At 37.2% G+C, this 24,660-nt stretch overlaps 1 protein-coding gene across 1 annotated transcript in view; it reads left to right on the forward strand.

Moving 5' to 3' along the window:
• Positions 1-24,660, forward strand: part of LOC135212195 (secreted frizzled-related protein 3-like) — a 31,587-nt gene that overhangs the window by 5,962 nt on the left and 965 nt on the right. Inside the window, exons 2-7 of the mRNA XM_064245640.1 lie at positions 5,009-5,906; positions 6,459-6,783; positions 7,894-7,959; positions 8,879-8,947; positions 17,206-17,371; positions 18,809-18,914. Coding sequence (XP_064101710.1) covers positions 5,625-5,906; positions 6,459-6,783; positions 7,894-7,959; positions 8,879-8,947; positions 17,206-17,371; positions 18,809-18,914 — 1,014 coding nt within the window. The 5' untranslated portion in view covers positions 5,009-5,624. The remainder of the gene's footprint in view (positions 1-5,008; positions 5,907-6,458; positions 6,784-7,893; positions 7,960-8,878; positions 8,948-17,205; positions 17,372-18,808; positions 18,915-24,660) is intronic.

The following is a 24,660-nucleotide window of genomic DNA, read 5'->3' on the forward strand; positions in this document are numbered from 1 at the left end:
GCCTCCTAAGTACAATAATAATAATAATTAATAATAAGATAATAATATTAATGCTAAGTAATTTATGAAGATATAGATCGGATATAGAACGCGAAATTCCATTATTAGAGTAATTTCATAAACAGCAACTCGTAGTAAGTAAGTATATATACATATATATATATATATATATATATATATATATATATAGATATATATATATATATATATATATAATAATATATATATATCTATATAAAGTTCACTGGCGTATGGGCTCATTCTGAAAACCAACAACTCAGATTTTCTGGTAGAGCAGAGACTATAGGTTTACACAACTTTTCTAGACGTTAAGTCTCGTCATCAGGGCTGTAAAATATACAAAATTGGCGAATTCAAAACAGTAAAATGACAATTACAAAATTCAAAATCACAAAAACGCCAAATAATCTATATAAAAGAAAAGCGAAACAAAAGCATAAAAAGTTAAGAGAACTCTCGGACTAGAACCTATCTCTGGGAAGATGAAAAATTAATTGACATTCTCCTTCTTGGAAGGAAGGACGTCAACTATGACTATTTAATGAGGGCACAAGCTGCTTAATTGTTAAGAGATTCCAAAACAGAGAGAGAGAATAGTCATTGGGTGCATGGGCCACGGTACGTAAGTCTTCAATTGTAAGCCAAACAGAGAAATCTTCCGCTTTTCAAGTACACCCCGTTCGGTGACTGATTCCAAGATGAGAATCTGTCCTCACCTTGAGCAATCTCTTGGTGGCTCCCACACACATATTTCCCAGTCTTACATTCTGGGCAAGTAAAACAATAAAACACCAAAGACGGCATCATAGCCCGGAGTTTATCCTCGTGGGAGAACAAGGTACCCGAGGTTTTAGGATGTTTAGACATTAGTTTAATAGAAGTGCTCTCTCGACGTGGTTCGGAAGTCATGTAAAGCCGTTGGTCCCGCTGCCGAATAACCACTGGTTCCATGCAACGTAAAAACACATACAAACAAACAAACAAACAAAATAGACATTAGTTTAAGATCCAAGGCCGGAAAAGTATTCTGGATTAATTTTGCATTTGTAAAATTAAAAGGGTGGGAATGGATAAAACGAATCGAGGCATACATTGATAACTTGGGGACGTTAGTCAAGAACTTGTTCACATACTTGTAAAATAAGGATGGAGGATACGAACTGTTTTTGAAAAACTGGGATCAAAACTGAATTTCAGTGTGGAAGTTCCGCCAGTTAGAAGTTAACGTATCAGCACGGGGTAGCAGCGGGGAGATATGTACTAGTTAATTTAAATGTTAAAAGAACAACTGCCATAAAAGTTTGTACCCTGACCTGTGAAAGTCGTTTTTCTAAAAACCTTATTATTAAAACCACGTCCTGTCCGAGTAATTATAATATCTAAAAAGGCAAGTGGGTCGTCATGTTCATGCTCAATTGTGAATTGTATATTAGGCTGTAGGCCATTGATAGATACTAAGAAAGTTTCGGCTGTCTCTCTGGATGTAAACGCCATCAACCTGACTGAATATTGTAGTGTTGTATATATATATTATATATATATATATATAATATATATATATATATATATATATATACAGACTGAAAAGGTAGATACGATGGTGCTGAAATATATTTGTATAGAAGGTAAAAGTATTAATGTACCTTTGATGATAATAACAATAATGATAGTAATAATATCAATTATTTTCTGTAATATACTAGATGATAAAATGATAAAATAACTGGTGGACTATCGTAATTCCTATTCCTAAACAAAAATATGTTAAATTAAAAAAATTATCAAACATTAATTTCCTCTAGCCATAGAAAATGAAATAAATAAAAATAAAGCAATCCGGCGAAGGGTCTAAAAATGGGAAGGGGGGTGTGGGGGGGAGTGAGGAGAGAGAGAGAGAGGGGGGGTGAGGGGGAGGGGTGGCCAGGGTGTAGAACTACCTTGTGTTATGACACAAGTGGCTCAGGTGTCCCGTGTGATTAGGCCTAAGGTTTCATAGGTGTGAAAAACACATGTCTGGCCCAGGGAGCAGGTGGTGTTGGGTTACCTTGTTAACACCTTCCTGGCAGCTAGGTAACAGTGTACTACCCTCTCTCTCTCTCTCTCTGAATCCTTCTTTTCATTTTGTTGTGAATTATGAATGTCATTCATTTGTTATTCACCTTGCTAGTATATTTAACGTTGTCTTGATTGTATTCGAAATGGCCATGCACTGATTATTTATATTATTATTTTGACCCTTTGGTAGAAGACAAGAATTTTCAAATTTGGGGAGTGTAGATTTATTATTATTATTATTATTATTATACTCAGTAATTCTGTGGGTTTCTTTTTTCATCTTCGGATGCAAACTGAAAGAAGTTTTTGTTCATTTTTATTATTATTATTATTAACTAGTCGATCTTTTCACGGTTACGAAGCAGTGATTAACAACCGGAAGTAGAATGATCAGTCGCATTCTAGCGCGAAATTCATCATTGAAGTCAGCGCGACTTCACCCTTCCTGTAGAAGAGCAAATACTAGACTCAGTCAGTGCCTGTTTGCCTGCAAACTTTCTGCTGAAGCGCTTCCTGGCTTCGCCTTTATGAGGCTACGAGCTTTTGCTTACTCGGGGAGGGAGCCTACAAACCTTTGCTGTTCTTCTTCTTGTTGGGCGGGTTAGGAAAGGTCTATGGAAGAGTCTACAAGGTCTGGAAAAGGTGTTTCGCGTCGAGTAAAAGATACAGGAATTTTAGGATATTTATTTGTCATTAGAATGAAAATGTAAAAAAAAAAATAATGCGAATGTTAAATAGTACAGAAAAATTATTCTTAGTTAAATACAACGTATTTATTCTAATTTCCGTTGGTGAACCAATGGTATTTGACCGTAGATTTTAGCACATTTTAATTTATTTGGTGTACTGAATTTAGAGGCTATGTTTCTGTACAAGAATTTTGTGTTTCCACTTATTACTGTGAACATATGAACGCGTTTAATTTGTGTCGTTTTTATTTGACCCTTGTTGTTAGTATAAGAATTAATTACGAAGACCACTTCACATTTAAGTTAGGACTATAATGTTTACAGCTTATGCGTGAGGGGTAAGCTGGAGGTCGGATCACGCCTTGTTCTACGTCATTCTGGCGCTCCTTTTCTCCATCAACGATAGTAAACAACAACGGGAATAATGACAGATATGAGAGGCAATTATTAGTAATGAAAATAAAGGTAAAAAAGAAAAAAAGATTAAATTTAATCTGTATAATGAAAGAAACAATACAACCTTATGAAGGGTCGAATAACATTTAAATTAATGATCTTAGTTTTCAAAATGGTTCACAGTACAAAATAATAATAATAATAATAATAATAATAATAATAAGAAGAAGAAGAAGAAGAAGAAAGAAGAAGAAGAAGAAGAAGAAGAAGAAGAAGAATAGAGAAACTCTTATACAAAATAAACGCGCCAAAAATAACCATTAATTTCAATAAAACATGTATTAATGAAGGCCTTCTTCCAGCAAATAATCATAATAATGATAATAATAATAACAATAATGATAATAATAATAGTTCATTGTACACAACGGAAAACAATTTACAATAATAATATCAATGAGTAAAAAAATAATGATAATAATAATAATAACAATAGCAAAGGACAAAAATAAGTTCATTGCCCAAAAGAAAAAAAAACTCACACAAAAAATAAAAATTCGTGTGAACTTGACGGAAGTCGACCTCAAAGATGAAAAGCCATGGAGGTGCGAAGATCCCCATCACAGGAGGGAGATAAGAGAGGGTATTTGAAGGCAAGGCTGCTCTCGCCCCCGCTTCCCCCCCCCCGCCCCCAACCCCCTCTCTTTTGCTCGCACTTGACCTGAAAATATGACATCGCTGGATGCGAGCCACTCTCTCTCTCGACATGAAAGGTGTCTCCAAGTGGTGTTGAAGAAAATTCTTGAGTAGGTTCTGACACTTCTGAAGAAAGTGCGTTTCATTTTTAGTGGTGTTTGGAGTTATATATAAATATTTATATAATAATATTATATATTATATATTATTATATATATAATATATAAATCTATGTCTTTATATATTCTTTACTTGTATTTATACGGAAATTACAATATGACATTTATAATGGTATTTAATATATTTACACAGATTATATTATAATAATATTTATATTTAATAATAATATAATATTAATAAATATATTTAATATAATATATAATAATATATATATATAATCTGTCTATGTTTTTATATATTTACTTATTTCATTTATACGAATTACCGTATGTACATTATAATGGTATTATATACATACACAGAAACACACACACACACACACACACACACACACACACACACACACACACACACACATATATATATATATATATATATATATATATATATATATATATATATATATATATATATATAGTTTACAAAGAAAACGATTGTTACATCTTCAATAACAATTATAAAAATATAAAGAGTTGTGGTAAGGACATATGTAATTATTGGTGGCGATATAGTTTGCTGACATTACTGAACAGTAATCTCAGTCGGATAGGCATTATAGTCTATGACAGTAACAATAGCATTTAGGAGTAAAATCAGTTTAGGTTAATGAAAATAATCTGGTATTATCCTTTTTTTTCCATCAGGTATTATCATCTTTTCCTTAACCTCTTGTATTATACAGAACGTGTGATATGTCATCTATCCATCAAAATTAGTTATTATCCCCAATATACGAGATGTATTTTTAGCATGACTGAAATAACTTCCTACATCAAAGTCAGATGTCGCTGATATACGTTTCACTCCCTGAGCAAACCCTTTCCTCTTCAGCTCTCTCTAACCACCACCCTCCTCCCACCTCTAGCCCCCATCCCATCAGCAACTCCATTCCAAAGCCCCCTTTCATTAGAGATGTTTTCTGAAATATTCTCGGGAGAGAGAGAGTAACCCGAGACCGTCTTTCCTTGCAGAGGCGCCTAGCAGAAACCCGACGCCAACCACTTCCACACCGCAGCAGCGGCGACTACCTGAATTCACACATCCCCACCATGGATCACGGTTACCTTGGTGACAGGTCCGTGTCACATCAGGCGCTGTGACAAGCTCCTCCTCACCCTCTGTCTACTCCAACTCCTCCTCCTCGTCCTCTGTAGCAGGCGAGCTGCGAAAGGTCCTCTCCCTCCTTGCCCGTCCTCGTCAGGGATCATGTTTTGATAAGGACTCTCGAGCTTTCTGCTTCTTCCCTCTCTCACTTTTCTCGCTGATTAGTTTTCTCCTCTATTCATTGCGGGCCAGGTGAAGTTAAAGCACAGTCAGCCTCTCGCTACAGGAACTGTCGTCTGTTCTGTATCTTTTTTTGGTGGGCTAGAACTCTATTTTTGTAGTGGGTGTTCAGCTTTTTCCTTCTTTGCGTTTTCTCTAGTTTAGCCCTCTTCAAAACAAATAACAAGTTCAGTGGATCGTATGACGTTTTTCCCATCAAGGTAAAACGTTTCCAAGGCGAGATAACATCAGCGTTTCAACCCAGAACGTTGAAAAAGAAGCGTTTTGTTAACCCCTTCCGGTAGATGGCGAGCGCTAGCGGAGATGGAGAGACGAACAGCTCCTCTGGAGGCCAATGGAGGAACTAGACCTAGACCTAGACCTATAGTACTCATGCGGAGGCTGAATACCCGGTTGTTCGGAAGGGCGGCTCTGATGCTGCTGCTTCTAGGACTGGCGAAGGTAGTGGAGTGCCAGTTTGGGTCGCAGTGCGAGGAGATCAAGATTCCCATGTGTCGCAACATGCCCTATAACCTGACCAGGCTGCCCAACCTCCTTCATCATTCCACTCAGGAGAATGCCCAGCTCGCAGTTGATCAGTTCGAGGTTAGTGCTAGAAATTCCGCTGTGCTTGTTTCGTATATTCTGTGTCAGTAATAATATCATAATTGATAGGAAAATTATGCCGATAGTCCATTCTTCTTGAAGGATGAATATGAAAAAAATATTCTCAAATTATGACCAAAAATAACAGAATGCTGAAGACTTCTATTCTTGTTGATAACAAAGCAAAACAATGAATAGAATAAGAGGAATACGAAAATGAGAGGTAAGTATTATATAATAGATAATAATAAAACAGAATAAATGGTAGTATCTAACAACAAACCATTGAATGATATTAATAAAAAGCCATAGTTGATATTTATTAAGATAAAAGATGATAAAGTATAAAAGTTAGCATCTAACGACAAACAAGAGAATGGTATTATTAAAAAGCCATAGTGGTATTAATCAGATAATTCAAATAAGTATTATGCAGTAAAAAATTATAAAACTGAATGACTGTTAGTGTCTAATAACATGCAATCAATATTATTATTATTAAAAAGCCACATTTACTATACACGAAATAATTCAATCGAAGTTCCTTCGCAGCTTCTCCGCTGGACGAAGTGCTCCGACCAGCTGGAGTTCTTCCTGTGCTCCATGTACGCGCCCATCTGCACCGTCGAGTTCCTGAGCGAGGCCATCCCACCCTGCAGGAGCGTCTGCGAAGCCGCCAGGAAGGGCTGCGAGCCTCTGCTGGCCCGCTTCAACATTCCCTGGCCCTCGAACCTCGAGTGCACCTCCCTGCCTCTCTACGACCGGGGCGTCTGCATCACGCCGGAGGCCATCATCTCTCCTGGTGGGTCCCAGAATATCTTCTTTTTCCCCCGAATTTTGGACTTCTCACCTTTCTTCTGCTTTCCTGACTCTAAGGGTGCGTTCACACGGTCGAACAAACGTCCGACGGACAAACATTGTTACAAATTAACAATTGCTTACCAGAGTTTGCCTTGTGAGCAGAGTAAGAACAGTGATATACAACTTCAACTGGTACCACAGTTTGTTGCCAGATGTACTTCCCTCGTTTCAACGCTTTGACGTCATCTGCTTCGCCTTTGATATGGCAACAATGTTTGTCCGTCGGGCATTGTTCGACCCGTAGGTGAACGCACCTAAGAGACGCATCGCCTGGTGGGTCTCAGAACCCTTTTCCCGAATTTTGGACTTCTCTCCTTTCTTCTGCTTTCCCTGACTCTGAGAGACGTATATCTCCTGGTGGATCCCAGAACCTTTTTTCCCCGAATTCTGGATTTCTCACCTTTCTTCCGCTTTTCATGACTTAGAGAAACGTATCTCCTGGTGGGCCACAGAACCTTTTTTTCCCGAAATTTGGACTTCTCGCCTTTCTTCTGCTTTTCTTGTCCACACGGCCGAGCTTTGCTCGACGAACTTTGTTCGATGTGACGTCAGAAGCGGAGAAACCGCGGCAAAGTTCTGACTTTTCTCGCTGTTTCTCCGCTTCTGACGTCACATCGGACAAAGTTCGTCGACCTAAGCTCGACCATATGGACGGGGCCTTAGAAACGTATATCTCCTGGTGGGTCGCAGAACCCTTTTTCCCGAATTTTGGACTTCTCTCCTTTCTTCTGCTTTTCCTGACTCTAAGAGATGTATATCTCCTGGTGGGTCCCAGAACCTTTTTTCCAGAATTTTGGACTTCTCACCTTTCTTCTGCTTTTCCTGACTTTGAGAGGCGGTCTGTGACTCCCCTTGTTCCTTTATGGAGGTTAAGCCCCGCCCTTCTTCTTCCCTTTTCTTCTTTCTTGGTTTCTTCGGGCCTGGGCTAGCGAAGGGGATTGGGTGTTGAAAAAAGAAAAACTAAAATATGTAAGCTTTTAACTATTTCAACAGTATGATAATACCATGGCTGACGTGGTGCATTGTTTTATATATGAATCAGAACCACTAATGTGATATTATTACCATGTTAATTTTCAGCCATTCTTTGTCATTTCTCATTGATATCCTTCAATATGATGATGATTGATTATTATTATTATTATTATTTCTTACCAACAGATGCCGCGACCGAGACAAGAGGCAGTTGAAGGTAAGATTATGTTTTCATTTACCTTTTGTGATTAGTAAGTTAAGTGGGGCCTAATGCCAGTAAGGTCCCTTGCACAACAAAAAGGTACTGGAGGGAAGAAAAGGCCTGATGTAGTAGCCCTCTGGACCTAACCTGACAACCAAAATGAGATTTTTGTTATTTTAACCGAGGTAGTTATTTATTTATTTATTTATTTTTCGTTTACTTTATTTACTTCAGAGCTATATACGAAACTCATATTCATCGAAATATAGTAGATAGATGAGTTCATTGAGGCTTTTTGTCTGCATTACAAAGTATATAAGAAACTCTGGCCTTTTTTTTTAGATTATAATATGGACATACATAAATCTTAAGGTGGAAGACTCACACAGATATAAGTTTAGACATGAACAGATAAAATAAAGAAGGAAATATGGTGTTTTGAAACTAGCTGTAGAATATATTGAGTTCGACAAGGAAGGACGAATGCAGTTATATTTTATTCTGTGGTTCCATAAGCCAAGGAAAAATACTTCAGTCATCTAAGAAAGGCTTTATAACCTCATCTGTGCTAAAAAAAGTTTTACGTAATTGATATTTTTGTCAGACTAACTGCTTATTAAACACTAGATCACTTGACTGATTCACCCTTTCATCACAGTTTACAACGGCCATCAGCCCATGGGATATGAAATGTGAAAAAAATTCTTGCTTAAAAGCTGTAGAAACCAATGAAAACATGTTTTAGTTTAGATTTTTAATTCATATGCATGAGCGACATGTTTATACAACCTATGCATACTCAGGCGGTAGACGGATTCAGCTGTCATACCACTACCTCGGTCTAATTGGTCACTACAAGTTCCATGTATATTGTTATTGTAGAGCCATGCATTCTTCATATGCGTCTTTTAACTCATTAACATTGTTCTTTCAGCTCCCTGCGAATGCGGAAAGCCAAAGAAGTTGAGGGAAAAGCTCTACAAAGCTCGAAAATTCCATTACGGTAAGAGGAAACTACTTAAGTGTACACAGAAACACTCTCAATCGCCACGGTATAGGTTAGTCAAGCCCAGCCACCTGGCCCTTTATAACTCTGGAAATATTCAACCGACCGAAATGAGACTTTCGCTTTAATCATCATTTATCTATACACTTTTTTTTCTATCTGTCCACCAGCCTGTGGTGTTTGCGTGTGGTAACACTGCGTCCCGTGTTTTAGGTAGTTGCGGTATGCGAAAGTTTTAGGTAAATAAAAGTATATCTGGGTGTACATTTGAAACTGAAAAGTGTTTTAATAATTTACTGTATGCGAATTACACCTTTAATATTCGAAATAGGATATTATTACAATTGTTGAATATAACTATCTAAAGCCCGGGACGCAGTGTTACCATACGCAAACACCCCAGGCGGGTGGACAGATGGAAAAAAAACAAAAAAAAAACAGAGTATAGGTGCGGATTAAACCCCGACGCCCTACCCATTCCTTTGTATCCCCTGACCTCCATCTCTCTCTTGTGGCATCGGGCGAAAATTAGGGACAAACCAGCGAACTTCCAACACCGGTAGCTTCTGCGATTTTTTTTTTTTACCTGGATTCGGTTATCACTTAAGTCGCCGAGAATTAGGGGAAGCGTTTTTCCCCCAAAAAAACAAAAAACCCCAACGGGGGAAAGGGAACCAAAGGCAAAGGCCAGGAAAAGTTGCTCGAGGGGTTTTCAAAAACAAAAGGACAAAACAAACCGTTACCAGGGGGGCCGCATGGGGGTTTTTCCATGGGATCCATAAGTTTAAAAAACCACTTTTTCCATTATCGCATACTTAAAATTTAATGGAATTCAGGCAAAAAGCAAAGCGTTGGGACCTATAAGGTATGAGGTTATTCAGAATCGAAGTGACCTATTAAACTTAAATCGTTTAAACAAATTGTTTTTGGTAAGAAACTTTGCTCTATTTGGTCAACCAGACTTTGCTAAACAACCTCGTCTCACCTCCCCCTCCCCCCCACCTCTCAATAAAAACGTCAGGCAATACTTAAGTAAAGTATTTCAGGATTTTTTTTTTATTTCAGGTTTTTTATAATTAACTGAAAAATTCTTTTCACCTGCGTTAAATCATGTTTAATCACGTAGCCTAAGACCCTTAGAGTAGCTGACCATCACATTCTCAAATTCTCATACCAAAGTGTGTTGTACTATCGCTGGAAATACACATCTCTAACCCCTTAGTGGAATGGCCGGGAATCGAACTCCCGGCCACCGAGGTGGCAGGCCAAGACCATACCGATCACGCCACCGAGGCGCCCATTTCAGCTCGTTGTCCCATAGATTAGCGAAGGGCACTCAGAGTCGTTACAACCAATACCCAAACCACATTGCCACCATAAGTGTTGAACAATTGTTATTCTCAAAAGTTCCATGAGGGTGGCTTACATTCATTTTGGTTGTGGTTTAACATTTGATATAGGCCTTTTACGTGCGTATTCATTCACACGCGAATACTGGTAAACAGTATGGTGCGTTTCTAAAGTAAATGACCTTCAACTTGCGTAATTATATGGATGATAAACCAGATTCTACATACTTTGTTTTCCCCTATAAAAATACAGAGGATATAATCAATAACTAAAAATCTAGACCAGATATTTATTGATTAAAAAAATACACAAATGCAGGTTTACAAATGAAGAAATCCGGGAAACTTACAAACCAGATTCCACATACTTTGTTTTCCCCTTTAAAAATACCGCGGAAATATTTAACGGAAAACTAAAGACCCAATGTTTATTAATAAATAGTGCACAAGCAAATGGTAGGCTTACGAAAGCAGACTGTCCGATGAACTTACAAAACTTATCAGGATTTATGTTTGTATGGTGTTTTTACGTTGCATGGAACCAGTGGTTATTCAACAACGGGACCAACTGCTTTACGTGACTTCCGAAGCGTGTCGAGAGTGAATTTCTATCACCAGATCTCAGGATTTATGAAAATCGAACTTGGAAAAATTAGAAAATAAATTTAAAGAAGTCTACATTTATCGTGTTACATCTATCTTGTCGACATCTTGGATCCTTAGAAATACCAGCCTAACACTGATGGAAGGTTCGCAAATCGACCCAGTGTCTGCAGATTTTCTTGAATTCTGGTTCCATTGTCACACGTAACAGAAAAACAGCGGCAGCAGAAAGTGTTCTTACGGCAATTACTCGGCAACTCCGTCAAGAGAACTGTAATATTTCTTGAAACAGGTACGATATCTTTCAAGGATAATTAGCTTATAAAAATCATGAGTTACGTTTCTCCAATCAGTGCCCACCATCTCACCTGACCCCCAAGAAAAAAAAAAAAAAAAGTTATTACCCACTGAAAACTTCTAACCATCCTTAGTAACTATTTCGTAAATTTTGTACTTTAATTATGCGTTAAGGCTGTATAAAAAACGCTTTACAATGCTATTCTTCTGACACCTATAAAGTTTAACATTTTCACTATACGTAGAAACCACACTAACAAAATTCGTATATTAATACTTAGAAAATTAACTATTCTAAGAATCATCAAAATGAAAATTAAGATAACCCCCTTGCTGTGTTAAAAAATTCGGGTGAACGTTGAAGAAACCGCTTTACTTTTAAAATAAAGTAACGAATTTGTTTAACGAGTGTTCTTGTTAGGGAGGAAATGACATTAAACACCACTTTTGCCACTAATTATAAAAAAAAACAGCTATTCAGAAATTTACAAATATTGGCACATGGACTAACTGCCCTGATACCATTTCAGGTGCTATGTAGCAAATGCGACCAAACACCCGATGCCCCACGGGGGCCAACTCCGATGCCCCACGGGGGCCAACTCCAGCCAACATACCTAGGAAACTTCAACTTGACCACACCCTACTCATTCTATGCAAAAAATATCCATGGCTCAAAATGTAAGCGGATAGCATCACAAATACACAGCCTGTGCTTTGAGTAACCTAATAGTATCAAAACTAGCCTGACAAACTTAACTTGACTACACCCTACTCAAAATAAACATGTGCCAATTATTCTATGCAAAAAATAACCACTATTTAAAATTTCCATACTTCAACTAAAAAACTGATTTTGTGTAGTCTTAACAGGAGCTGAAAATTCTTAGCTATGCATTACTGACAAACTTCATAAAACTAATTCCATCTAAGAGCAGAAATCCAAACATTACTCTATAAAATGTCTGGGGAAGTTTAGCATGGTTTTGATGAACTTTTAAGAGTTTCCCTATTGGCTAAGCAAGCCCTGTGATCGTCAACGACCCGTGCATTTAGGGAGCTTCCTATAACCGGTATAACCAGAAATTTTCGGTTAAAATAAAGGAAAGGCCAAGTTCGGATCCTATGAAAATTCTAACAAGTCTAACGCCAACTTTCACTCTTAATTTAAATTCGGGCAAAAGCTTTACGAATACCGGCCAAAAGTTACCGGACTTTACTTAACTACAAATTAATTAATTTTCACGTCTGTAGTAAAACATATCATGACACCAGACCTATACATAAATTTGATTTGTTTTAATGCTGAATATTGCCGTTTGATGGCATAACCCTTGCAAGCTTCGGCAAACATGAGGGGGAGGTAGCCAAGCACATTTAAAACACCGAATACCTAATTGAAATTACAAGAAATTAAGCAGTAAATTGAGCCTATATTATACCTATCACCTGAAAGAAAGTTTTAGTACAAAACCACCCAAGAACCTGCATAGTAGGTCATACGACCTACTTTGCAGAACATGGGTGGCTCCTCCAGCCCTCAAGGGGCGCCGCCCTTACAGGGGTGGAGGATAAGTAATATATACAAGTATATTATAAGTATATACAAATTAGAAAAGTCTGCTACAAAAAGTTAATAAAATACATTTATGAAATTTTTAAAAGTACAAAAACTAAGTGAAAATTATGACAATAGAAAATTTTAGTTATTTAAGAAAACAATTTTTAAAATGCAAATTCAGGACATTAAAAAAAGTTTATTACAAAATTAAGTAAATTATGACAAATTAAAAACTTGACAAAACTGACTTAACGCTAAACTTATCGGAACAAAATACCTCCTACATACCTGTTGCTAAAGAGAGCAGCTCATCTTGCGTGAAGCTTTACCGTTTGAACAGGAGCTCAAATTCAAAACTTTTACCACAAAAATCCTGGAAAAGACAAGTTTTAGAGCTGTGCGTAACTTTCCTTGAATTTTGTAAATAGATATAAGGGCTGCCAGAGATTCGTACCAGGTTAAGCACGCAGCAATATTCGAAAATCCACAGAACAAGTAAATAAAATTAACAATAATAGTCAAGTTCCACTGTTACCTAGCAGAAGCCCGGGGTTTTACTGTAACGTGACCAACTTTGTGACATCAATCGATGGAAATCTCAAGCCCCAGATGTAGTCTAGTAGCGTGATATTTTGTGAAGTCTTCACAACAGGACCAATTACGCTACGAAAATTAAGGAGGAATCGAATACGCCACTCTTGAGGAAAAAATTATCACTTCGCAAACTCCAGTTAACCGTCGGCCGCCAGGAACGATGTACAGTCGAAGGTCCGTAAGTACGAATGTCTATACTCGAGCGATGTTGTCAATTTGCCAAGGACTCTAAAGTCTTAGTAAGCGTCTTGCTTCTTGGAACATGACTGAATGCGATCTGTGATACCCTTGCAATCGCCAAGTTTGCAAGTATGTTTGTTTGTTTTTTGCTCCATACTTTTATGTCTTTCATGGAAGTTTAAAAGGATGAATAGATAGATTTTCCTGAAAGTAACTGGTAATTTCTTTTAGGGCTCACGAAATAATTTTTAGCATAATCCTGTCGCAAATATTTCTTATCATCTCTTTGATGAAATAACTTTTTAATTCGCTTGGATATTTTGTCGTAACGATACACAATGAAATATTCTATAAAAATATACGTGTACACATACATACACATTGTATATATGTGCATGTACCGTATAACTGGACACATTACACAAAACTTGCTACACTGGTATGTGATTCGCAACAAAGTATACAATTGAATTTTACTATAATTAAACGTACTCGACCATTGCGTTACTGATATGAAACTGATACCCGAGTCTTTTAATGCAGGATATTCATATGATTTTTTCTAATTACTGAAATATCCAGGCTACTGTTTGTGGCTCCCGTGTTATTATATATCAGTCTAGTGGTGACCTGCCTCCTTTGAGTAAGCACTGAAAACCCTGTTTTGGACATTTTAAAATATTTCTACTGGTTTTTCTTTTTCGTTTTCCTTTTGTTCACTAACTTCACTTACGACCATTCATCCTGCGATATAATATAATATATATATATATATATATATATATATATATATATATATATATATATATATATATATATATATATATATATATATATATATATATATATGCACACTACAACAAAGTGGTTACCAAGAAGTCTCACGGGTCATAATTACTATGCTGCTATCAGCTGAGCAACTGTTATGGTGGGATTTCATTAAAAACATCTATCATGCAAAGGTTTGCAGCCTGCGGGGGTTTAAATCCCTAAGTACTATAGTAGATTCACATCAACCGTGCATCTGATGTCTAGGCCAGTCCCTTATGATGCTCCTGTGGCTGTTGATTAGCCAGTCACAGGGCTGGAAACTCTCAGTCTCTCTTGAGAGAGTTCACATAGGCAGGTTATATATTTCACCTCCTGAGGGATACGTCTTTCAAAAGTATCCCCCAGAAGAGGTGGAACATACATCCTGCCTATGTGAACTCTCGAGAGAGACTGAGGAGTTTCCAGCCCTGTGACTGGCTTATCAACAGCCAATCAGGAGCGTCGTAAGGGACTCGCCTAGACATCAGATGCACGGTTGATGTGAATCTACCATATCAAGGACATGAATCCCATCTTTGTTTGTGACTTTTTTTTTTTTTTTTGAGTCAGTTTGTAGCTCCTTTGACGAAAGCACAAAAAGGGGTTAGTAAAACCCAGCCACAAGAGAGAGAGAGAGAGAGAGAGAGAGAGAGAGATATTATTATTATACAATAAAAGAATTCGCACCGTCCATCCGGGACCTTGAGTGGGTCGAATACCCGGATGAAGCCGATAATGGCTATCAGGAAGCGTTAATATTGTTGTCTGGATAGAATAAAAGCCTGTCTGCCTGTTATCTGCAGCTCATTTTACTCCCACACCTTTCATCGGCTTCTCATTCTTATTCTCTCTTTGTATTTCTTTATTTCTTCTTGAATCCCTACTTGTGTGTTGAGTGATAAAGGAAGTCTGCAGATCTCTCTGAAGCCTGAAGGTTGTGTAAACTTTGTCGTCGTGCTTTTAAAGCACAAAGTATATTGGGGAAAGAGTGATTTGCCTTTGGTCTTTTGTTCTGATTGTTATATTGCTTGATGTGGCTCACGGCCGCTCACACCTGGTTAGCGATGTCTGAAGCTATTTTCTACGATGAGTGAATTTTTTTTTTATTACCTCCTCTCTTGGCTTTCGTACTTAATTATGGCACATTGCCGCTTACAATAGACTGCTAAGGTTTGCAGCAATTTTCTGCAACTCTTCTTGCTTAATTTTAGCTTCGGGCCTCATTGTAATCCACTGCCATCTGCACACTTGGACTTTTTGAAAGAAAGTAGGAGAAATGCAAAACGAAAGATAAACTTATAATAAGTGCTCTGCATATTTTTGCGCCTCAGTGGCGTGATCGGTATGGTCTTGGCCTGCCACCTCGCTGGCCACGAGTTCGATTAGCGGGTATTCCACTGAGGTGTGAGAGATATGTATTTCTGTTGATAGAAGTTCACTCTCGACGTGGTTCGGAAGTCACGTAAAGCCGTTGGTCCCGTTGCTGAATAACCACTGGTTCCATGCAACGTAAAAGCACCATACAAACAAACAAAACAATCATATTTTTTACTTCCTCTGTTTGTTTCTTTGTGGCTTATTGCCTCTCACAACGGGATCCAGAGGTCTGTTGCAAGTCTATAAGAAGTGTATTTTGTGGTAGGGTTTAATATTTTCACTTTCAAAAAGGATTACCAAGCAGAAAACTCACTAGAGTGGTTCAAGGGTCTGAATTTACCCTTGCCAAGAAAGATAGAGATAGCAACGCATGCATATTACTCATACCTTTATCATCTGAACTGATAATGTCTTTAGAGCTTTTGTTACTACTTACCAGAGAAAGAAGTGTGATTCACTGCCACTAGAAGTTGTAAACAGCAACAGTGTAGAAGAGTTTGAAAGAAAGCTAGACAAAATCATTAGGACACTGTGAATGCACAGTAAAATCTGCTCCTACAGATAAGTGAGCACACGATGTCTCCTCGGATGGACTAAAGTCTTTGAGACATCCTAATCCTCGCAACTCCTTGTAACTTCCCGTCAGGGTACTTGACCGATTATGCCTGGGTGTGTAAACGGTTTGAAATTTGGCAGAAATGGTTTGATAGACCTAGTTTGCAATACACATAGGTACTATCTATACCACTGGCGAAGATATGCTCGAGTCATATTTCATAGGATGATAGAGGTTTTTTGTTGCGATAATTGCACCTTTCTTCGGGTGACAATGTACTTAATCCGTTCTCAAGCTTTTGAAATATATATATATATATATATATATATAGATATATATATATATATATATATATATATATATATATATATTACATGATATCTATATAATATATACATATATATTAAGTAATAAATATATATATGTATATGTATTATATTATATATATAAATATATGTTTAAAACATACATATATATATATATATATTAGATATATATAGATATAATATAATATATAGATATATATATATAGATAAATTAAACGTAATATGTTAATAATATAATTTACATACATTATTAAATATAATATATATTGTATTATATTATAGTATGTATATATATATATATATATATATATATATATATCATATATCATGTATACTATTTATATATATATATATATATATATATATATATATATCTTGATAAGACATGAGAGAGAGAGAGAAGGAGAGAGAGGAGAGAGAAGGAAGAGAGAGAGAGAGAGAGGAGAGCAGAGAGAGAGAGAGAGAGAGACGAGAGAGAAGAGAGAGAGAGAGAGAGGGAGAGAGAGAGACGAGGAGAGAGACGTAGAGAGAGAGAGAGAGAGTAGCTAGAAATAAACCCTTATCATCCTTACCTGCCTGACCTGTGTGAACCTCTCTTTCAGTCATCCGGGGAACGGTGAAGAGTGTGGACTCCTTCGGCAGCTTGACCCTGACGACGATGACGGTGACGGAGGTCGTGAGGCCGGGCAGGGTCATCGTCATCGTCGGCAAGGAGACCTACCTCTGGACGAACAGGTCCTGCGAGTGTCCTCCGCTCACGCCCGACGAGTAAGTAGGATGTGTGTCTATCCTGACTGCCAGGTATACTTCGTTCACTACGTAATGGGAGTTTGTGGAACGTGCCCAAGGCGTTTCTATTTTTGCGGGGATCGAACCCAGGATGCCTCTTTGTCAGAGTTCGAATTTCTGGTATAAAGGTACAGCGACATATGACATTCCCGTCCTGGTTGTGACCCTTAGCATTTGAGTAACTGTCAGGAACTCAGTTCACTGCTTAATAACAGTCTGAAGGACGTGTCCTAGACGTTCCTGTTCTTGCGGGGATCGAACCCAGGATATTCCCCTCGGTCAGAGTTCGAATTTCCGGTAAAGATACGGCAATATATGAATAGGCCAAATCTGTTAGAACTCATTATTCCATTTTGCGATATACCACGTAGGAGGGTAGCGCCGTCAGTGGACCTTATGTGGTGCACTGTAGGCATTACTTAAAATTCTTTTCAGCGTGCCCTCGGCCCCTAGCTGCAACCACTTACGTTCCTTTTCCTTTTACTGTACCTCCTTTCATATTCTCTTTCTTCCATCTTACTTTCCCCCTTCTCTTAATAGTACTTGATTCTTAGTGCAACTGCGAGGTTTTCCTCCTGTTACACCTTTCAAGCCTTTTATTGTTAATTTCCATTTCAGCACTGAATGACCTCATAGGTCCCAGTGCTTGGCCTTTGGCTTAAATTGCATATATATTCATTTGCGATATAAGCAGTGAATTCTGTACCTGATAGTTAGTAGAGTACAGTGCCTTGCCTCCAGGGCGGAGAATTGTAGCATAACACTTATTGATTTAGCGATCTTCTGTAAATTGAGAAAAGCATAATTGCCACCAGAATAATGCAGCGAGTTGCAAGTATCAACACTGAAGTTGCATGCTGGTGTGATATCCACTGGCCAAATGTCTGTACCCGGAATTAGCACAAACAGGGAATAAGAAATATTAACTCAATATTTGCTTGAGATGCAGTTTTTTTTTGTTTTTTTTTATTTGATACAGTTTTACTTTATACCCTTCCTCTTTCATACTGCTTCTTGATTTTTTTTAAAAACTGAATTCCCTTGATTTCTACAATTTTAAGTCTGGAGTAGTACACCAAACTGTTTAATTTTAACCCCAGACCTTTTCTACAACAGAAACCCCACAAAGTTAAGAGATGTTTCTAAAATAATAATAATACCAAATATTGTCGATAAATTTGTAAAAGTTAAGAGACTTTTGTAAAGTGACAATACCAAATGTTGTCAGCAAATTTATACTTTTCTTTTAACCCTGCCCCCTTTCGTTGTTTGAACTGAAGCATCGCCATGTTATTGAAAACCAGCTCTTAACAAAATACTTAATATTCGGGGCTAGTCTTATACTATATTTCCACAGTTTTCTGTTTGGGGGGTTGGTGACCTCCTCAGACGGTGAAATTCTTCTCCTTTTTTCAGAGACTACATAATCCTTGGGTGGGAAGACTCGGCCAATAGCCGGCTGCTCTACTTGGACGGCAGTGTTGCTATACCGTATCGAAGGAGATATGTCAGGAAAATTAAGGTAAATATAATAATAATAATAATAATAATAATAATCTTTTTTTCAGCTCAGGGATATACAAAGTGAAGACAATACAAAACATACAATCCAGATACACGAGATAAAATGATAAACATTACAGTTGGCAATATCCACACAGCAGCTGAAGGAGTAGCAAAAGATAGTAATTATGATCATGGTAATGACAGTACTAATCTTACAATAATGGGCGTCAGGTCTGTCCGTCCGTCTGTCATTTAATCACGGCCTAACGGCTGGTCCGATGGTCATGAAACTTGGCAGGGTTATAGTGGGGACCCATAAGATGGTTTATAATGGGATTTCATCCTACCTCCCCCCTCCCCATCCAAAGGGGGTGTGGGTGAGAAGGGATTCCCTGAAACGGGGCTGGTTATGCCCGTAGACTTAGTTACGTTACAAATTTTCATACATCATTTCTGTATACATAAGTTTGCTAGTATTGAGACTAACAGTAAAAATGTGAAAAATTATTATGGGTAGGAACAGATTGCATGTAGTTGAATTCCAGCTAAGGACCTTAAGTGGTTACAGGAAAATATCTAGAGCAATTAGGGTTTACAAAAAGGCGAAGTTTTTGGTTGTATATATGCGAATTTGGCTCAACCGTTTATGAAATTTGCCAAGACGTTTTTGAATCTGGCTCAACCGGTCTGACACTTTTTATGAAAAACCGTTTATGAAATTTGCCCAATCTTTGATGACTTTTGCTCAATTTTTTATGAAGTTTGCTCAATCTTTGATGACTTTTGCTCAATCTTTGATGACTTTTGCTCAATCTTTGATGACTTTTGCTCAATCTTTGATGATTTTTGCTCAATCTTTAATGACTTTTGCCCAATCTTTGGTGACTTTTGCTCAATCTTTGATGATTTTTGCTCAATCTTTGATGACTTTTGCTCAATTTTTTATGAAGTTTGCCCAATCTTTGATGACTTTTGCTCAATCTTTGGTGACTTTTGCCCAATCTTTGGTGACTTTTGCTCAATCTTTGATGATTTTTGCTCAATCTTTGATGACTTTTGCCCAATCTTTGGTGACTTTTGCTCAATCTTTGATGATTTTTGCTCAATCTTTGATGGCTTTTGCTCAATCTTTGATAACTTTTGCCCAATCTTTGGTGACTTTTGCTCAATCTTTGATGACTTTTGCTCAATCTTTGATGACTTTTGCCCAATCTTTGATGACTTTTGCTCAATCTTTGATGACTTTTGCTCAATCTTTGCTGACTTTTGCTTAATCTTTGATGACTTTTGCCCAATCTTTGCTGACTTTTGCTCAATCTCTGATGACTTTTGCCCAATCTTTGATGACTTTTGCTCAATCTTTGAATGACTGCCCAATTCTTTGCTGATTTTTGCCCACTCTTTGGTGACTTTTGCTCAATCTTTGATGACTTTTTCCCAATCTTTGATGATTTTTGCTCAATCTTTGGTGACTTTTGCTCAATCTTTGGTGCCTTTTGCTCAATCTTTGATGACTTTTGCCCAATCTTTGATGATTTTTGCTCTATCTTTGATGACTTTTGCCCAATCTTTGGTGACTTTTGCTCAATCTTTGATGACTTTTGCTCAATCTTTGATGACTTTTGCCCAATCTTTGATGACTTTTGCTCAATCTTTGATGACTTTTGCCCAATCTTTGGTGACTTTTTAGCTCAAAGGTCTTTGTGACCTGCAATCTTTGGTGACCTTTTGCCCTCAATCTTTGATTTTGACTTAATGCAATCTTTGGTGACTTTTCTCAATCTTTGATGACTTTTTTGGCCCTCTGACCTCTTTGCTTTTCCAATCTTTGATTTTGAACTTTATGCCCAATCTCGGTTGAACCTTTTGCTCAATTTTGATGACTTTTTTGCTCAATTTTGATGAAGTTTTGCTCAATCTTTGATGACTTTTGCTCAATCTTTGATGACTTTTGCTCAATCTTTTATGAAGTTTGCTTGATTTTTGATGACTTTTGCTCAATCTTTCGTGACTATTGCTCAATCTTTGATGACTTTTGCTCAATCTTTGGTGACTTTTGCCCAATCTTTGATGACTTTTGCTCAATCTTTGATGACTTTTGCCCAATCTTTGATGACTTTTGCCCAATTCTTTGATGACTTTTGCTCATCTTTGCATGACCTTTTGCCCAATCTTTGATGACTTTTGCCCATCTTTGATGACTTTTGCTCAATCTTTGGTGACTTTTGTTCAATCTTTGATGACTTTGCTCATCTTTGTGCCTTTTGTTCATCTTTGGTGACTACTGCCCAATCTTTGATTGACTTTTGCTCAATCTTTGATGACTTTGCTCAATCTTTGGTGACTTTTGCCCAATCTTTGATGACTTTTGCCCAATCTTTGATGACTTTTGCTCAATCTTTGATGACTTTTGCCCAATCTTTGATGACTTTTGCCCAATCTTTGATGACTTTTGCCCAATCATTGGTGACTTTTGCCAACTTTGATCTTTTGCTCAATCTTTTGATTACTTTTGCCATCTTTGGTTTGACTTTTTGCCAATCATTGGTGAATTTTGCCCAAACCCTTTGAATGACTTTTTGCTCAATCTTTGATCACTTTTGCCCAATCTTTTGATGACTTTTGCCCAATCTTTGTGGACTTTTGCTCCTCTTTGATGTTTTGCTCATCTTTGGTGACGTTTTGCCCAATCTTGTTTGACTTTTGCTCAATCTTTGGTGCCTTTTTGCTCCCAATCTTTGATGACTTTTGCGCAATCTTTGAATGATTTTGCAATTTTCTTTTGATGAACTTTGCTTTTCCCCATCTTTTGATGACATTTGCTCACCTCTTTTGATGAACTTGTGTTTTGCCAACTCTTTTGATAGACTTTTTGCCCAATCTATGGTGACTTTTGCTCAATCTTTGATAACTTTTGCTCAATCTTTGATGACTTTTGCTCATTCTTTGATGACTTTTGCTCAATCTGTGATGACTTTTCCTCAATCTTTGGTGACTTTTGCTCAATCTTTGATGACTTTTGCTCAATCTTTGATGACTTTTGCCCAATCTTTGAATGACTTTGCCACTCTTTGGATGAATTTTGTTCAATCTTTGTATGACCTTGGTTGCTCAATCTGTGATTTGACTTTTGCGCCAATCTTTTGATGAAGTTTTGCTCATCTTGTGACTTGTTTGCTCAAATCTTTGATGACTTTTGCCCAATCTTTGATGAAGTTTGTTCAATCTTTGATGACTTTTGCTCAATCTGTGATGACTTTTGCCCAATCTTTGATGAAGTTTTGCTCAATCTTTGATGACTTTTGCTCAATCCCTTTTGATGGAACTTTTGCCCAAATCTTTGATGAAGTTTTGTTCAATCTTTGATGACTTTTGCTCAATCTGTGATGACTTTTGCCCAATCTTTGATGAAGTTTGCTCAATCTTTGATGACTTTTGCTCAATCTTTGATGACTTTTGCCCAATCTTTGGTGCCTTTTGCTCAAATCTTATGGTTGACTTTGTCAATCTGTGATGGGAACTTTTGCCCAAATCTTTGGATGGAACTTTTGCTTCAATCCTTGATGGAAGTGTGCTCTAAATCTTTGGTGACTTTTGCTCAATCTTTGATGACATTTGCCCAATCTTTGATGACTTTTGCTCAATTTTTGATGACTGTTGCTCAATCTTTGATGACTTTTGCTTAATTTTTGGTGACTTTTGCTCAATCTTTGGTGACTTTTGCTCAATCTTTGGTGACTTTTGCCCAATCTTTTATGACTTTTGCTCAATCTTTGATGACTTTTGCTCAATCTTTGATGACTTTTGCCCAATCTTTGGTGACTTTTGCTCAATCTTTGATGACTTTTGCTCAATCTTTGACGACTTTTGCCCAATCTTTGATGACTTTTGCTCAATCTTTGGTGACTTTTGCTCAATCTTTGATGACTTTTGCTCAATCTTTGGTGACTTTTGCTCAATCTGTGATGACTTTTGCCCAATCTTTGATGACTTTTGCTCAATCTTTGATGAAGTTTGCCCTATCTTTGATAACTTTTGCTCAATATTTGATGAAGTTTGCTCAATCTTTGATGACTTTTGCCTAATCTTTGATGACTTTTGCTCAATATTTGATGAAGTTTGCTCAATCTTTGATGACTTTTGCCCAATCTTTGATGACTTTTGCTCAATCTTTGATGAAGTTTGCTCAATCTTTGATGATTTTTGCTCAATCTTTGATGACTTTTGCTCAATCTTTGATGACTTTTGCCCAATCTTTGATGACTTTTGCTCAATCTTTGATGAAGTTTGCTCAATCTTTGATGACTTTTGCTCAATCTTTGATGATTTTTGCTCATCTTTGCATGAGTTATAGCCCAAATCTTTGATGATTTTGCCAATCATCTTTGATGACTTTTGCTCAATCTTTGATGAAGTTTGCTTAATCTTTGATGACTTATGCTCAATTTTTGATGATTTTTGCTCAATCTTTGATGACTTTTGCTCAATCTGTGATGACTTTTGCCCAATCTTTGATGACTTTTGCTCAATCTTTGATGAAGTTTGCTCAATCTTTGATGACTTTTGCCCAATCTTTGATGACTTTTGCTCAATATTTGATGAAGTTTGCTCAATCTTTGATGACTTTTGCCCAATCTTTGATGACTTTTGCTCAATATTTGATGAAGTTTGCTCAATCTTTTGATGACTTATGCCAACTTTTGATGACTTTTGCTCAATCTTTGATGAAGTTTGCTCAATCTTTGATGACTTTTGCTCAATCTTTGATGACTTTTGCTCAATCTTTGATGAAGTTTGCTCAGTCCTTTGTGATCTTTTTGCTTCCATCTTTGATGAAGTTTTTCTCCAAATCTTTGATTTGGGACTTTTCCTCAATCTTTGATTTTTTTGCTTTTTGCCCAATCATTTGATTGGAACATTTTTTGCCAATCTTCGATTTGAAGTCTCGATCAATCTTTGGATGGAAGTCTTTTCCTCAACTCTTTGAGACTTTTGCCCAATCTTTGATGAAAAAGGTTGGCTCAATCTGTGATGAAGTTCTCTCAATATCTTTGATGACTTTTGCCCAATCTTTGATGACTTTGCCCAATCTTTGATGACTTTGTCAATCTTTGATGACCGCGTTTGCTCAATCTTTGATGAATTTTGCTACAATCTTTGATGGAAGGGTTTGCTCAATCTTTGATGAAAGTTTTTGCTCAATCTTTGACGAAAGTTTGCCAATCTTTGATGACCGTTTGCCCCAATCTTGATTAACTTTGCTCAATCTTGATGGACAGAGTTTGCTCAATATTTGCTGACTTGTTGCTCAATCTTTGATGACTTGTTGCTCAATCTGTGATGACTCTTTGCTCAATCTATGATAATGTTTGCTCAATTCTTTAATGAGTTTGCTCCAAATTTTGTAGGACTTTTTTGCCCAATCTTTGATGACTTGTGCTCAATTCTTTGATGAGTTTTGCTCAATTCTGCGATGACTTTTTGCCAATATTCTGTGATGACCCTTTTGCCCAATCTTTGAATGTGACTTTTGCTCAATCTTTGATGACTGTTTCGCTCAATCATTGTTGATGACTTTCTTTTGTTTCAATCTTTGAATGAAGTGTGCTCAATCTTTGATGACCTTTTGTCCCAATCTTGATGAAGTTTGCCTAATCTTTGATGGGACTTGTTGCCCCAATCTTTGATGAAGGTCCCATCTTTGCTCAATCTTGATGACCTTTTTGCTCAATCTTTGATGAAGTTTGCTCAATCTTTGATGA

This window comes from Macrobrachium nipponense, chromosome 40, assembly GCF_015104395.2.
Source record: "Macrobrachium nipponense isolate FS-2020 chromosome 40, ASM1510439v2, whole genome shotgun sequence".
In the NCBI taxonomy this organism is placed as follows: Eukaryota; Metazoa; Arthropoda; class Malacostraca; order Decapoda; family Palaemonidae; genus Macrobrachium; species Macrobrachium nipponense.